The sequence below is a fragment of the Bos taurus genome, chromosome 6, assembly GCF_002263795.3.
Source record: "Bos taurus isolate L1 Dominette 01449 registration number 42190680 breed Hereford chromosome 6, ARS-UCD2.0, whole genome shotgun sequence".
Classification (NCBI taxonomy): Eukaryota; Metazoa; Chordata; class Mammalia; order Artiodactyla; family Bovidae; genus Bos; species Bos taurus.
In genome coordinates, this window is record NC_037333.1 from 35,996,173 (window position 1) to 36,013,045 (window position 16,873).

At 42.2% G+C, this 16,873-nt stretch overlaps 1 protein-coding gene across 15 annotated transcripts in view; it reads left to right on the forward strand.

Moving 5' to 3' along the window:
- FAM13A (family with sequence similarity 13 member A) overlaps positions 1-16,873 on the forward strand; it is a 337,193-nt gene that overhangs the window by 300,697 nt on the left and 19,623 nt on the right. For all 15 annotated transcript variants that reach the window (XM_059887328.1, XM_005207750.5, XM_059887325.1 and 12 more), the window contains 6 exon segments: positions 793-940; positions 9,439-9,652; positions 10,114-10,252; positions 10,984-11,065; positions 11,884-12,104; positions 12,755-12,838. In XM_059887328.1, the coding sequence (XP_059743311.1) occupies positions 793-940; positions 9,439-9,652; positions 10,114-10,252; positions 10,984-11,065; positions 11,884-12,104; positions 12,755-12,838 (888 nt within the window).

Genomic DNA, 16,873 nt, shown 5'->3' on the forward strand with positions numbered 1-16,873 from the left:
TTTGCCGACTTGCCAGCTCTTGGCTTTTACTTTAAAAAATAAAACAAGTCATGCTCCCTGTATGATTTTGGCTCGTTTCCAGAGTCCGTATTCCTTACTGCTAGCTGGTAGCTAGCAAACCACCCCCTCCACCACCACCCCCCGTGCTGTTTGAATTTGCGCAACAATGCTTGAATACCCAGAGCTCCTCCATAAATAGTCTGTTCTCCCCACACTGTGGCGAAAACAGTCACAGGAAATCTGGGAATGTGCAGCTAGCCCCGCTTAATTGCTCTAAGCCTCCAGGGCCAGCAGGAGAGCACGCGTGTGCACAGCTTCTGCTCCTGGCCCTGCAGGACTGTTTACCTAAGGGGCAGAGAAGGCTGCGTGAGAGAGACACCATGTTGCTGCTACAGCCTTAGCAACAGCGGTAGCTGAGTTTTGGGTTGTTGTTTACAGTCTGGAGAGCCATACTCCTTTAAGGAAACACAAACTCCTTTTCCCTCCTTCCTGGCCCCAGTCAGTTATCATCCAGTTTGTCAGCTGCCAGCAGTTATCAGGAAGAACAGCCCTCGGAAATGATCTTGTCTTTCTCCCAGAAGAAAAGTTAAAGGCACGCAGATGGCAGTTGCTTTTTGCATGCAAGTGACCAGCTAACATCCAGGGGGCATCAGGCTGTGATTTTGGTTTTAGTGCCGGGGACACCAGCAGCTGTGGCTTGGGAGGTTTTGTTCAGCAGGAGTGGAATTGCTGCAGACGTTTTTGGGTCTTGGTGAGCAGTAGAGATTTGAGGACCTTGTGCTGTTGTTGCAGAACCCCACAATGAAGATCCAGGAGCATCCCAGCCTGCCTGACAGCAAGCTGCAGAGGACTCCGGATGCTGATGACCAGCAGGAGAGCTTTGTGTCCGAAGTGCCTGAGCTGGACCTGACTGCACTGTGTGACCAGAAGAGCTGGGAAGGTAAGGTCATCAGAAATTTGGATGATTTAATACTGGAGAATCACATGTAAATTAGCAGAAAGGAGAAGCATGTTGGGTGCGTGGGTGAGAGCGAGAGCTGTGCATGCAGAAGTAGCCACATTTCTAAATGACCGAAAATCCTTCCCCTGACATAGGAATGTGTCACGTTCGGTGTTGCCTAGAGTGATTGCGATCTAAGAAGGAAAAATGTGCTCGCCCTTTATTCTAGTGTCACCTTGCAGCCCCTTTTTTTTCTTTCTGACTTACCAGGAGCACTGAGATGTGAGTGCATTTTCCCTCTAGGAGTACCAAGCTGAGTAACACAGAACTGGTGTGCATTTTGGATTCGCTGTCAGCGTTACTAACCTTCCCCCTGCTACGTGCCAACCCTCTACCTTCCTCATTAAATCTCCTCCCCATTTTTCAAGAAGAATACTTTGATTTGCTTTGCTTCTACGTCTGTTTTTATGGATAAATTTTTAAAATCCAGGTTAGCAAACATAAAGAATCTGCTTATCAAAGAGAACACTGAATAAAAGTGCTTCGTATTGAAAGCCTGTAATATAGTTCTTGAGACTGGTTTTCCTAGAGATCTTTGACAGAAATGTTAGACATTTATCTCTGCAGAAGAAGAGGATATCCTCATCTTGTCAAACCTGTATTTCAGGGAGGATCTGCAGTAGTTCTCTCAAGCTGCTGTTCTTCCATGATCCATATGCCTGCATCCAGACACGTATCAGAGTGTCTCCATAATAAGTGCCCATCTGCCTCTGGACGGTCTGTGTGTGTCTGAAGGTAGAGAGAGGGGGAAATTGTGCTCCTGAGTTCAGAGCCGTGGCCTGAGTTAACACAATGACTTAAAGAATCACAAGTATTAAAACAAAAAGTCCGTCTTTTTCAGAAGCACCTAAGTTTGCTTGTCTTCTGCCCCCACCTCTTTTTTTCTTAACCAAAAAGTATTCATTATGTTAATGATTTTAAGATGATCTAAGAAGACCACAAGGTGAAAAATAGTAGCACCATGATACTTCTCGAATCCAGGGCTTCAGTGAAATGAAATCAAAATGTTTTTTACTCTGATTTTCCCTCTTTGCAATATAAGAAACACATTCCAATTTTTTTTTTTTTTCGTGTAATTAGGTGGTGAATCTGAGATTTTTGTCAGATCTTCCCAGCTATCCACTGGGGGGAAAATTCAAGGTTTTTTGTTTTAAGTGATACATTCCAGGGTAGTATTTATTGTTCTTTTCTGTACTTTGAAATAATCAGGTGTGCTTTTAATTCACACATTAAAAACAGCCTACCCCACCAAGGTCCCATGGTAGCCACTGTTGCACAAATAAAAAAAAAAAAGCAGTAGCCAAAACAAATGCTGTTTGGGCTTCAAGAATATGGTCTCCTTATATTATTAACATACAGCTCTAGATTAAAAGCTCTAGGATTTTTTGGTCAGAATTCAAATTGGCCACATTACCTTGATGATTTATTCAGGAAAGGGGCTAGTAGAGTCTCCTCCTATTGAAGTGGACTCAGCTGTTGGATTTTTTTTAATCATAAATTTCTAGTCCCTTCCAACATACTTAAAGAAGCTAAATATAAAGCAGAAAAAATCTCTCCAGACTGGTTGAAAGCTAACTTATAATTAGAACTATTTCATTTCTTTATATTAAGAACTTTCTGCCAGATAATAATATGAGGGAAATAACATTTTGTATTGGGAAACTGGGTGAAATTTTTAAAGCTTATGCCAAGAAAAAAAATACATTTTATTAGGATTGTGTTATCCATATAATTTATAAAATGACTTGTTTTAACTTTTTCTTTTTGCCAGTTACTACATTTGTCATTGAACTTGCATACCTCAAAAATCTACATGGTTTCATTTCAAGGTTGTTTTGATTGTTTGGTTAGTGCTTTCAGTATATTTATTTTTATTCATTTATTTTAAGTGTCCAAGTTACATTTTAGCATTAATACAGCTGTAAGTATAGTCCAAATAAAGGAATATTTTGCATGAAGGATAGTTAAGCTGAAAGTAATCATTTAAGCCACTGAAATATCACCTTTTTCTATAAGTTTAGTGAAAAACAAAATGGTCACTCCCCTGTAAGGAATAAACTTTGTACTAATTTAAACTGTGCAACCAGTGCAACAAAATATATAGTTACTGAAACCATATGAACCAGTATCCATCTATAAGTCTCCATCAGTAGTCTCCAGACCCCCATGTAGTGTAACCAACACTTTCTGATTTGTTTGCTTGTTCTCCTTCCCCATGCCATGGCTCATACTCTGTCATACATGTAGAATAATAGAATATCAGGTGAGAAAGTACTTAATGAGCAACCTCCAAGTACTGGCCACTACAGTGTAAGCTTTCATGTGAAAATGATGTTCTGTGGCTTCTGAAGCATATGGTATTGGGAAAATAAAAAGAAAAATGAAGCTGTTAATGAGTTCCATAGACTGCTCAGAGTGGAACCCTCTCAAAGTGAATGGAGGATCAGAGTCCAGTCCCACTTATTGACAGATAAATAATACACGCTTGATCTTTTTTCCTTTATGAGTGGAACCCTCTCAAAGTGAATGGAGGATCAGAGTCCAGTCCCACTCATTGACAGATAAATAATACACGCTTGATCTTTTTTCCTTTATGTGTAGCTGTGTATTAGGGCATATTATTTGATCTGTCCACGTGAAAGCATCATTATCATCACTATTACTAGAGTTTGCCCTCTCCAAAATTAAATGAACACCCAAATCAAATGAACTGTCTTAGTTATTTAAAACCCTTGAAAGTTACATAATTAAAATGTCCATAATCAGCCAACTCATGTTGATTTAGGACACCCTTGTAGAAGTACTAAGATGTAAAAACTCAGCTACTCTATTAGATTTGTCCTGGTGAAATTAAGTTTTATAGAACATTTTTTAAAGGGTATAAAGCACTTCAGATATCTTATTCATCACTTACTGCTTATCTTATCAAAAATAACTGTGGGCAGGAAATTCTGTTTAAAAAACATTAGAGAAGCAAGGAATCTTAACGATCTTACAGCTGAACCCTCACATTATACAGCTAAGAAAGTTGAGGCTAAAAGAGGCAAAGTGATGACTTAAGATCACAAAGTCTCCTGACTTCCACCTAAATGCCTCTTTTAAGCAATGCTAGGTCAGTGTCATAGCAGGCAGTGGACTATGATAGTTAAGAGGCAGACACATGGAGAGCTCAAATTCTGGCTCTACCACTTAACTAGCTTTGTGGTCAAGTTAGTCAGCAGGTCTCAATAGGAGACATAGTACATAATAACAAACAGTAGGGGCTTCCTGGGTGGCTCCATGGTAAAGAATCCGCCTGCCAATCCAGGAGTTGCAAGAGATGTGGATTCAGTCCCTGAATCGGGAAGATCCCCTGGAGGAGGAAATGGCAACCCACTCCAGTATTCTTACTAGAATAATCCCACGGACAGAGGAGCCTGGTGGGCTACAGTCCATAGGGTTGCAGAGAGTCAGGCAGGACTGAGACAGCTGAGCACAGCGCAGCACAGCTGTAGTAGTATCTACTTAGTACGTTTGTTGCAGGGATTATATGAGCTAACATACACAGAGTGCTCAGCACAACCATGTGTTAGTTTGGACTGATGAAGCGGGCTAATAAGGTTCTGATAGTTTGTGGTGAGACTGTTGGAAAAATTTAACAGAACAGTCATTGTTCTCAGGTTACATTTTGGAATTCTAAGGAAAATTTTATGAAAGGATTTTCCCAGTAAAGACCCCCCACCAATGGGGTTTCCATGTCCCTGTATCTGGGATGTAAATATACCTCCAGCACTACTGGGTAGCCTCCTCGGAAGACTGTATGACATCACACCAAGTAGGAATGACTCTGAGTAACACATACGCAGTTAAAAATGAGACATGGAAAACATCAACTCCCTTAATTCTGTGCAGATTTCTTAGAGAAAAATCATCTCAGTAGCTCATTTTCTTTTGTGTAGTAAATGGATCCAGCCAGCTAATGCAGAGAGGAGCTGCGACCCGGTGATCGCGTTAGCATCAGTCAGAGCTGCATTCTCTCCTCCCACAGTGAATCTCCTTTATTTCCATGTGTGCTGTACTGTCTGAACTGGAGCTCCCCAGGGACCTATTCTTATTTGTTACTTAGGTAGCAAGCATACAGCTCTTTTCTCTGTTATTTCTGACCTGCTGGGATGTCAGCTAACCTGGGCAGATTAATTTTTAATAGACGTGCCGTACTTATGTCCAGAGTTCTTTTCGACCAGACACATGGCTAAAATCAAAACCACCATATCCAGGGAATTCTGGTCCAGAGAGGGAAACACTTTTGTTTTACGGAGTCCTATAAGATGAAAATCTAATTTGAAGCCTCAAATCTTTTCTCTTGTCCCTTTGAATAATTATCTTGCAATATCCTCGTCTGTTTCATTGCTCTAGAATTACTGGTTAAAATGTAAATTATTCCTCAAGCCCACAATTCGGAATTGTCAGTGAACACATCCTCAAATTGGCTTTCTATGCAGGTGGGTAATGCATAGGACATACTATCATGGACTGTGTTGTTCTTCTCAGTTCAGTCTTGTTATTCTATTTGAGCACCAACTATCAAAACATGAGATAAAAAAAAAAAAACCCATGAGATAGCCTTGTATTCTTAGAATATTTCAAAACAGAGGAACAGTTGGTCTTACTGAATCTTTCATTATATTGAACTATGTATAATTATGTAACTCTTTTGAATAGGAGCCCTAAGTTGTAAGACTGTATAGAATTAAAGGAAAGGGAAAAGAGAGAGAGAAATCATATAAGCATTTCCAGATGCATAGGTGAAAAACTTCCCTTCTGTTCTACCTGCGCTTAATGATGAAATATTTATTTTTACTTTGTTACTGCTGAAATTCTTAATGCTATCATATTTCTCTGTTTTAAAGTAACGAATCTCTTAGAGATTATCATACTAAGAGAAACATCAGAGAAAGACAAACCATTTATATGTGGAATCTGAAAAAATGATGCAAAAGAACTTGTTTATAAAATAGAAATAGACTCACAAACAGAAAACAAACTTATGTTATCAACAGGAAAAGGGGGTAGGGAGGAATAAATTAGTAGGAGTTTGGGATTAACAGATACAAACTACTATATATAAAATAGACAAACAACCAGGATCTACTGTATAGCACAGGAAATTGTATTCAATATCTTGTAATAACCTATCATGAAAAAAGAAAAAATATTACATATATATGTATAAAACTAAGTTACCTTGCTATATACCTGAAATTAACACAACATTCTAAATCAGCTATGCTTCCATTAAAAAAGAAACAGAATCATACAGTAAAAATTAAAAAATGAATTCAAGAGACAGAGCTAGAATTTCTTCAGCTGTGTACTTCATATATACCACTGGTAACACCAGGAACATGGCACATCTGGTCTTCTTATCAGTGAAGTGATGGATCAAGAATGGAGGCCCAGAAGACTAACAAAAAGGCAATCTGACGGATGGCCCCATGTTAGTCACAAAGCATCAAACAAGCACAGTTCAGTTCCGTGATTAGTATTTTGTAGTTAACTCAGGATCACAGTTTACTTTTTACCGGAGACACACTTGGTTAATGGTCACAGACACGTACTGTGTTTTGTAGAAATGGTACATAGAGACCACATAGTTCAAAACTCAAAGATTAGTTGTACTATATTTTAAAAGCTATTCTGCTAGATTCAGACAGATTAACGTACTTCAGGACCTAAAATAACACCTTTCAAACTAAGGTAGGATGCACAGAAATGTCAAACTAGCCAGCACAGCAGCATGCCAGCATCAACAGCAGACTTTGTTTTCCCTGTCAACCATCAAAGCCTTCCCCTGGGTGTTCTGCTCCTTTACCACTGCCTTCTGCTTGACTGTTCAAGCCATCTTAACCCTGTCCCTGTCCTGGCTCCATTGACTTTAGTCCTTATAGAAAATTACTGCTGTCCTATGAAATACATGTCATCTGGTCGGTTTAATAATTCCATTTTCTGCAACTGCACATTACATTCTTATTATTTTTCTAGGGATTACTTTCCACTCACCCTCTGCTTCCCTCATCTCCCCTCACTTCTCAGTTACTTTCACTTTTTCTTGTCGACAGTACCAAGCTGCTCATATCTAAGCCCTGCCACTTAGGAGGAGCCAGCCAACCGCATCAGTACAGATGATGAAACAACTCCTGTTTGTCTCCTGCTGTAGCCAAGTCTATTCTCTGCCACTCTTTGAGACTCAGTAGGCAGGACTCTGTCTTTAACATGCTTTGATTGTTTAAAGTATTTATATTGTCATCTGTGTTATAAGATGACTTGGTTGTCTTTAAATTTTGAGAACCTGTGGACCTCATTCCACATGAGGTTAATTTTTTTTTTTTATTAATGTGCTTAAGTCTTACTACACTGTGGGATCTTAACATTTTTAAGATAGTCATCCTTGTTCCTGAAGCGCCTGGCACATTCTAAATTGAAGCAGTGTCCAGGAGGGCAGGAGTCTTGAGTTTCTAGATCCAACTCTTATCACTAATTAGGTATTTGCTCTTGAATTCCTTGGGTTTCAGTTTCCCTATCTGTAACTGTTGAATCAAAGCAGTAGTTCTCAAACCTGACTGAATTATGATCACTTGAGAAGCTTTTTAAAGACTCTGTGTTTGTGTCTCACATATCTGGATCCTCACCTACACATTCTATTTGGGTGGTGTGAGACCTGTATGTTAGAAAAGAAAAAAGTGAAAGTCATTCAGTCATGTCCAACCCTTTGTGACCCCATGGACTATACAGTCCATGGAGTTCTCCAGGCCAGAATACTGGCGTGGGTAGCTTTTCCCTTCTCCAGGGGAATCTTCCAATCCAGGGATCGAGCCCAGGTCTCCCGCATTGCAGGAGGATTCTTTACCAGCTGAGGCACAAGGGAAGCCCAGGAATACTGGAGTGGGTAGCCTGTCCCTTCTCCAGGGAATCTTCCTGACCTAGGAATCAAACTAGGGTCTCCTGCATTGCAGGTGGATTCTTTACCACCTGAGCTATCAGGGAAGCCTGAGCCATCAGGGAAGTATGTTAGGAGTTATTTATATTTTCCTCTGTGACCCTGATGTGCAGCCACAGTTGAAAAGTCACTGGATTCTTTGTTGTATGAAGTTTCAACCAGCTTTAATGTTCTATGATTACAGTATGATTTTTTTAAGTAAAATACTAAGTAAGCCCTTTTTTAAGATGATTTTGTGGATTTTAGAACTACTTCGATAGCAGAAGGGACAATTGTTCCATGATTCAAACTGAGGGAATCCCAGAATTTAAGATCATGGCCAAATTCCAGCTTTGTGTAAATGACAATATCCACAAGGGTATTTAAGACATAACCTTGTTTTATAAATGAAGAAAGTATTACAAACGAAATACCATACATCATCTGAGATCTATCCTTAAAGAATGTTAGATAGGATTTGTTTAATGAGGAAAAGAACACAAGGTAGGTCTTGCAGTAAAAATAAATGCCACCCTATTCCCTCACAAAGTGAAAAATCAGGATTTTGTGCCCCTTTTTTTCTTCAAGATTGTCTAAAATAACTCATACTGATTTATTCTTTTTTATTTTTGTGCATATTTCTTACTTTAACTGCAGTCTGATGTTGTTGTTCAGTCAGTCATGTCTGTCTCTTTACGACCTCGTGAACTGCAGCACGCCCGGCTTCCCTGTCCTTCACTGTCTCTCGGAGTTGGCTTAAACTCATGTCCACTGAATTGATGATGCCATCCAACTTAAGTAGCCTCTAAAAGTTCCAAATACAGACCATGCATTGTAGACATGCTAAATCCCAACATGCTAAAGCAAAAGCACACAAAACAGCTTATTGAGTGACCTCAGCAGAGGCACAGCCTGAATCAATGGTCTCTCCCAAGGCGAATGCGATTCCTTAACCCAATTCCCATGGATGTCCAGCCATGATGCCAAACCCTTTGCTCACAGACACATAGGCATTTCTGTTCCATAACGCCCTCAGGCAGAGAAGTGCTCCTCATTGATCTGCCAGGAAAGTTGGAAGCTCACTTTAATGGCTTTTCCTCAGGGCAGCCCTAGCACATTGACTTTTGAAGGCAAGTGAAGGTGGAGGTAAGAGAGTAGATGATGGCTCAGATTCGCTGATTCAGGTCAGGGCATAGCGTCTTGAGTCAGAACCTTCGATCTAAAATGTGAAACTGAGAATTCCCTGGTGGTCCAGTGGTTAGGACTCCCTACTTCCACTGCGGGGAACACAGGTTCAATCCCTTCAGGGAACTAAGAACCTGATTGCCATGTGGTGTGGCCAAACAAATGAGCTAATAAATAAGTAAAATGTGAGACCGTCCAGTGCCTCCTCAATTCAGTGCCTCCTAATGCATTCAGAAAACTTGGGAAACAGGTGTGCTTTAAAGAACAATTTTGCCCTCTTGCCCCTGTTCTTTTCCAGAGCCTATCCCTGCCTTCTCCTCGTGGCAACAGGAGAGTGTGGACGCTGACGAAGCGCGCCTCTCCCCGCAGGCCGGGCGCCTGATTCGGCAGCTCCTGGAAGAGGACAGCGACCCCATGCTGTCCCCCCGCTTCTACGCTTACGGGCAGAGCCGGCAGTACCTGGACGACACGGAAGTGCCTCCTTCTCCCCCCAATTCCCACCCTTTCATGAGGTGTGTTTCTTTGTGTTGCTGAGGCACAGACGTTCCATCCATGTAACTTTAAAAGGGAGAGGAATGTTACCCATGGCTAGTCATGTTTTTAGCTAGGTTGTAAGTATATCTCCATCCAAGTGCACAGGCTCTGTTGTAACTTTACATGTGACCTGTGACCCGACTACAGCATCACCGACCGAATCTCCGTTAGTGCCCCCTTTCCAAAGCTCTCTCCAAGTTAGCTGTGAAGTCCACATTTCAGTCCTAGCTCTGCCCGGTGCAACGGTGAGCTGGAGAAGATTGGATGTGTTTAAAAGGCAGGACATATGGAGCTCAAGGTCACAAAATGTAATCGCAGTCAGCTGTCTTTTATTTGAGAGGATAAGCACCCCTCCATGCCACATCCCTTCCCCCCCAGCCCCTCCCAGCAGGCAGTGACCCCTCCTGGGAAGCTGACCCCCACACTGTGCCCCTCACAGGCGCCGCAGCTCCTCTCTGGGCTCCTACGAAGATGAGCAAGAGGACCTGACTCCTGCCCAGCTCACTCGAAGGATTCAGAGCCTTAAGAAGAAGATCCGGAAGTTTGAAGACAGATTTGAAGAAGAGCGGAAGTACAGAGTGAGTGCTCACTGGCTTCTTTCTGGACCCTCCCCGGAAGCGATGTGTCAGTGCGCGGACTACTCAGAGAAGTGGGGACAGTGCAGGGAGCTTTGTGGGGAATCACCAAAGGCAGTAAACGCTGGGCAGTAAACCCCGATAAACTCCAGTATGGTGTGTCAGCATTTTCCTTGCACAGTGTATCCTTACAAATGAATTGAAGGCTTTCGCATTTGTCTTGTAAATTGATCAGTGATCGGAAATGGGGAAAATCATTAAGTGAAGTATTTTGTTTGGCTAAAACTTAATTCAGAATTATCTTATAAAATTTAACTGGTACTGACCTTATTCTTCTCTCAGCTCTATCCTTAGTATTTCCTATAAGAATAACAAAAAGACATTTTTCACAGGGGTTGTTGTGTAAAATATCATATACTCCACTGCTTTCTATCTTGTTAGGCTGACAGGGTGAACCCTGCAGATAATGGAAAAGAGGTCATAGACTCATGGAAGTCCGTGACCCTAACGAGCCAGCGTTTTGTCTCTGAGGAATTCTTTGAAAGCATCAAAAATAACCAGATATAAAGAAGGATAATGGAATTCCACCTGTGAAGTTGCTCTGATTAATCACAGTTCATTTATTATTCCAGTGGAACTCAGCTTTTCCTTGCTGTTTAAAACAAACTGATCATCAAACTCTTCTGTCTCCTGCCCCAATTCCAAAACATTTACTCTACGTTTCCTTTTCGCAGCCTTCCCACAGCGACAAAGCAGCCAATCCAGAGGTTCTGAAATGGACAAACGACCTTGCCAAATTCCGGAAACAACTTAAAGGTAGGGAAAGCTCTAGACCTATGGCAAGGTCTTCAGAGAACAAGCCAAGCACAGAAGCTGTGATCTTACTGCGCACTGAGAGCCACTTACCACTCAAACGTTCCAGGAAAGACAGGTTCCTTGAAGCTGACTCCCAGGACCCTTAGCATTCATGGCACACTTTCTCTGTATCTTCCCATGACCTCCGTCACAGGGAAACCCAGATCAAAGATGCTGAGAATTATGCAGGGTTTTTTTTTCCCCCCTAAATAACTAAGAATGATGGTTTCAATTCAACACTTTTTAAGAACCTATTTAATCCAAGGTGTGGATTATGAAATAGCTTATGAAAAGAATTTGGTCCCTGTCCCTCCCAGAGCTTGCTGTCTTGTAGGACACAGAATCATATAAACAAAGGAATAGAATACAAAGTGAAAATAATTCCAAAGTGAGATATATACATCATATGGAAAAGGTTGGCCAACATTTGGGTTCTAGACCTGCAAATACCTGTAAACGCTATGGGATTCGGTATGGGAAGACATCGGCCTCGTTCTGAGAACAGCCCACAGGCTGGTGCAGCTAAAGCATGGATGTTAAAGAACTAAAACTTTCTCAGGAATTAGGGTTAGGAAACCATGCCAGATAATACAGGAAAACATTATCATTTTCTTAAGTTTAAGAAATAATAACCCAGGGATTTCAGCTAATAATATAATTAGATGCTTTCTGGGGGGAAAAGAAGACAGGACTAAGCACTTGTTAACAGCAAGAAAAACAATCTGGGTTCAGCAGACGTCAATTCCCATACATCTCCACGCCCAAATCTTTTCTCTTAGAGTCCAAACTGAAGATATCGGAGGAGGACCTACCCCCCAGAATGCGGCAGCGAAGCAACACACTCCCCAAGAGTTTCGGCTCCCAACTTGAAAAAGAAGATGAGAAAAAGCAAGAGCTGGTGGATAAAGCCATAAAGCCTAGCGTGGAGGCCACTCTGGAATCCATCCAGAGGAAGCTCCAGGAGAAGCGGGCAGAGACCAGCCGTCCGGAAGACATTAAGGTGTGATTCTGTGATGAGCCCGAGAAACTGCTAATCCCAAACCATTCCAGTCACTGTGGTAGGGTGGCAGGGCATGCCCCGGGGTCCCAGTAGGGAGGGTGATGAGTACCACCTCTTTATATCTCCCTCACCCTCCCCTTCCACACATTGAGACTCCAAAGAAGCAGATGAAACCAGCTCAGAGTGCTTTTTAACTATAGGTCCTTTGGTTTGGACTGCAAATAGAGAGCAGGAAATCCTGTTGTACAGGTTGCAGGATGGAGTTGTTTCAGTTAAGAGATAGTTTGGTGACTCTCTGAGGTAGGAGGATTAGAGACAAGCCTTTGGGAATGTGTATCCTGTAACTGTATTCATCGCCGGAGCCATTAGGCTAAGCCCCGTGCACCTCGCAGCCTTGCTGACCTGAGTCCAGCATGCCTTTGCCACCACGTGGGAGAAAGGAGTACTCATAGGTGATGATTCTGCTGTGCTGTGTTCCTAGCTGCACATCAGGAACAGCTAATTCCTAGCTTTGGATGAAGCTAGGGAGAGCTGTTGGGTAAACATTCTTTTTAACCTTACTTTGGGAAACTTGTTTAACTAAATAAAGCAGTTGCGATGTTCACAAATGTTTTCCCTGCTCTCATTTCTCTGTCCTTGTGTTTATACAGGATATGACCAAAGACCAGATTGCTAATGAGAAAGTGGCCCTACAGAAAGCTCTGTTATATTATGAAAGCATTCATGGACGGCCGGTATGTGAATGCACTGAATTTTCTTTTTTTTTTAAGTTATTTTTTTATTGGAGTATAATTGCTTCACAATGTTGTGTTAGCGTACAACATGAATCAGCTATCTGTACATATGTATCCCCTGTCTCTTGAGCCTTCCTTCCACCTCCCCGCTCTTCACCCCCGTCTAGGTCGTCACAGAACATCAGGCCGAGCTCCCTGTGTTATAGAGCAGCTCCCCACTAGCCATACGTGTCAGTGCTGTTCTCTCCGTTCATCTCACCTTCTTCTTCCCCAGTTGGGTCCACAAGTTCATTCTCTACGTCTGCATCTCTGTTCCTGCCCTGCAAATAGATTCATCAGTACTGAATTTTCTGACTGGGGTAAATTACCAGGCTTTGAAGTGGATCTTCTGTGTTCATTATTTTGCAGTTGAGGTGTCCAGATACTTAGCTTACTATACATTTTCACCAGAACTAAGTTTTTTGAAGCCTAAACCCTTGATAAGAGTTCCACTATCTAGTAAGTGCTAAATTTAATTAAGTTCCAAAGAAATATCAGTTTGCAAGTAAAATGTAGCCTCTAGTGTCCTGCTTCCAGTAGAAGATAGTGGAGGGGGGTATGAATTGCTACACAGAAGCCTAGAGTGAAGAAACATGTCTGCCCCTGTAAGCTGTCATCACCAGCTCTAAGCATTCTTAGCCATAAAAGGAAGGTGCTAAGCTCAAGTGATCTGCCCTAAAATTCAGTTTCTCTTCAGTGCAGTTTGCAACCCGTGTCTGCTGAGAAGTTTCAGCCGCCATGCAGAACTAAAACCGAGAGGAATCTAAAATGTGGCTTTAGAAGCATTTGAGGCAATTTGTTATTCAGCAAGCACATTTATCCCCTGGATGCTGTTAGTCCTTGGGGAGACAGTAGTTCAACAGGCCTCCACTCTATTCCTAAGGGAGCTTGTAATCTGATCTCCTTGTCAGTGACTCTTAGTAACCTTCTGTTAAGAATGTTGTCAAGAACCCAACAACACAAGTTCTTAAAAGCAGGTGTAAAGAAGCAGGAAGTTTATATTCACAGATGGACTTTTATATCACCAAAATGCGTGGACCTCTTTTCCAGTCTCAGTCACAGCTATGCAATGGAGAGAGTCTTTGCATCACAAATATGCTCTTTTAGGTGAAGAAATTTAGAGAATAGAGCACTAGACTACAAGACCTGTGAGAGCAGGGGTTCTGAGTTTTTTGTTTTTTGTTTTTTTTTTACCTAACGGTAAACCTGGACCTCAGCATCTACCTGATGCAGAACATGTGGCCAGTTATCTGTCTAATGAGCCTGCCTGGTATTTTGATTCTGAATTTATTAGGTTTAAATTAAAAAAAAAAAAAAAAGCTGGAGTTGATGATTGATTTTGCTGGCCTGTCCCTACAATGGAAAAATACTGGCACTCTGGGATAATGGTCATGTTTCAAGCCAACTGTTGTTCTGGACTCTTTTTAAAGGCACTGAACCAAACAGTAAATGCTCTGGAGCTCAGATGTGTTGTGAAACTTCGTCCTTCTCTTCCGGGATATTCAGAACTTGCGGAGATAGAACTAATCCCCTTCTCCACTAAAGACTCAGTGCCTCTCGGTGTCCATCTCCTCACAGCCCCCAGGCAGGCCTCCGTGAAGGAGGTGGGGCTTGTGTGTCTTCCTTCTTTTCATTATATGGATTCAGGGTATGACAGTGATAGACTCCTTTAAAGTCTGTCAGCTGTGTTCTAGTCTTCACCCTGCTGCCGCAGCAGGGGGCTGTGTGCTGTGGTACTTGTTGCTCCAAGTTGAGCACAGTCTCTCCTCCTGCCTGGACCGTGGCAGTCAGCAGGCACTAGGCTCACAGCGTGTGTTGAGCCGCTCAGACGTGTCGGAATCTTTGCAACCTCATGGACTATAGCCCGCCAGGCTCCTCTGTCCATGGAATTTTCCAGGCAAGAATACTGTAGTGGGTTGCCATGCCTTCCTCCAGGGGATCTTCCTGACCCAGGGATTGAACCCGACTCTCTTGCATGTCCTGCACTGGAAGGCTGATTCTTTACCATGTGCCGCCTGGGAAGCCCTAGATTCAAACCCAGCTCTGCTGAGACGGGCTCTGTGTCTCTAGGCCGCTTAGGTAACTCCCTGAGCCTCAGTGATTGGTCTGCATAATAGATGTCTGTTACAGTAGGTTGTCATGGAGACTAAGTGACATTACACACACACATATACCTGCAGGCTGTCTGGCACTGACTGAAGAAGCAGGGCAGAGTGGCTTTGTGGGGAGTTAGGTGGGACTCCTCCATAAATGACAGGTGTCTCTTCTGGTACAGTTATAGGTTCTGCCCTCTGCTGTCTACTTCTTATTAAATAATTTAATCAGGAAATATACATGCTTTAGCTCTTACCAATATGAATTTGAACAATTAATCCTTGGCCCTTTCTTTCATCATTCTTGCAGAGGAAGGAAGAACATTTCTGGACCTGGATTCTAGCATCTCACAGGTCAAGGGACACATGCTCCAGGAAGTTTGAGTGTCATTTATTCCTGGTCCCAGGTCAGGCTCTCTGCCTCCCTCTGGAACCTGATACTCCAGCCTCCTCAGGAGAATAGAATTCACTTGATATCTTGCCAATCCAAAAACCAGAGAGTGAACTTTTCATTCTTAACATCTGTTGTGTTACCCTGGACCCTGAACTCACAAATAACATTTGGGCAACACTCTTCTTAAAAGAAAAATACAAGTACTCCCAGAGCTATACTGTCATTCCAAACCTTCGCTTTTTAGGTTTTAGCAGGTGCTTAGAGCCTGGTGGTTTTTTGCTGAGTCTGCAGATTCTGATATGAAAGAGCACCAACAGTCAAAATCACCGGCCAAAATAGTTATCTGCTGCCTCTGTACATTGTTTAACAAGGTGGTTTGCTTTAACGGGACACCCACAGCGTATGAAAAGCAAGAACATAGTCGTCTACACACCAGCACGTAATTCCCTGTGAATTATTATTAAAATGTGTCCCTTTCAACATGTAGGGCTCTCATCAGAAGACCACGTCCCAGAAGTACAGTACATGGCTGCAGCCCCCCATGACCCCTTGTGCAGACCCAGATGATGGTGTAGAGGGGAGAGCGTGGGTGGGTCCACAGAGCTTCTGGGTTCTCATTGGTGTATTTCAGTCTTGTCTTTTAGAAACTGGGGAACTAAGCAGACACTAAGCATATCATGTTCAAATTTAAGTACAGATTCTAAAGCCACATATAAAGGGTATCATTTGTTTATCTGTTGGCTGGGCAGGTCTGATCTTTTCCCAGTCAGCCCACTGTTGTTGCCTGATAATAAAGGAGGGACAGTCACCGTTTTCTGACTCAATGGGACAAAAATGCAGCAGGTATAAAAATCCATCTCCTTTACCTTCTCCCACTGGTAGTCTTGTGACTCATAGGTACCACCTCCACACACATTCAGAATATTTTTTGTTTTACTGAGGAGATTCTGGGGCAGTGTAGTTTCCTGACTACTGTAATTTCTTGCTGCTGCTCAGAACAAGAAATCTCTGTGAACTCAATATGGGCAGAACTCTCAGCTTGGAGGCAGAATTTTTATCTCAAGATGAAAACAAGATTCTTTGTCTTAAGATGTCATCTGTATCTTAAGATGGCAATTCTTTATCTTAAGATAATCTTGGCCAAACTCTGTTAGGGGAAAATGCTATCCTATGACATCTTTGTTATGTCTTGTGGTTACTATGTTAAGGTCCTCCTTCGTGTCTTGCTTATTTGTTAATGTATAGAAAACTGGACTGGGAGTCAGTCCACCTGGGTTCTTGAACCAGCTCCGTTGCCTTGGGCAGATCATTCCTGAGAGCCCTCCAGTGTTTCGCTTTATCATATTAGAAAGTAAGACTCTTCTAATATTCCGTGGTCCTAATGTTATTTCTTTCTTCAAGTTAGAAACTTCATTCTTTTTATCTTTCACCTTTGTTATACCCTTCAGCTAACAGCAACCAAATCAGTATTTCTGTAGAGAAGCTTTATATGAGGCTGAGTGGAACACC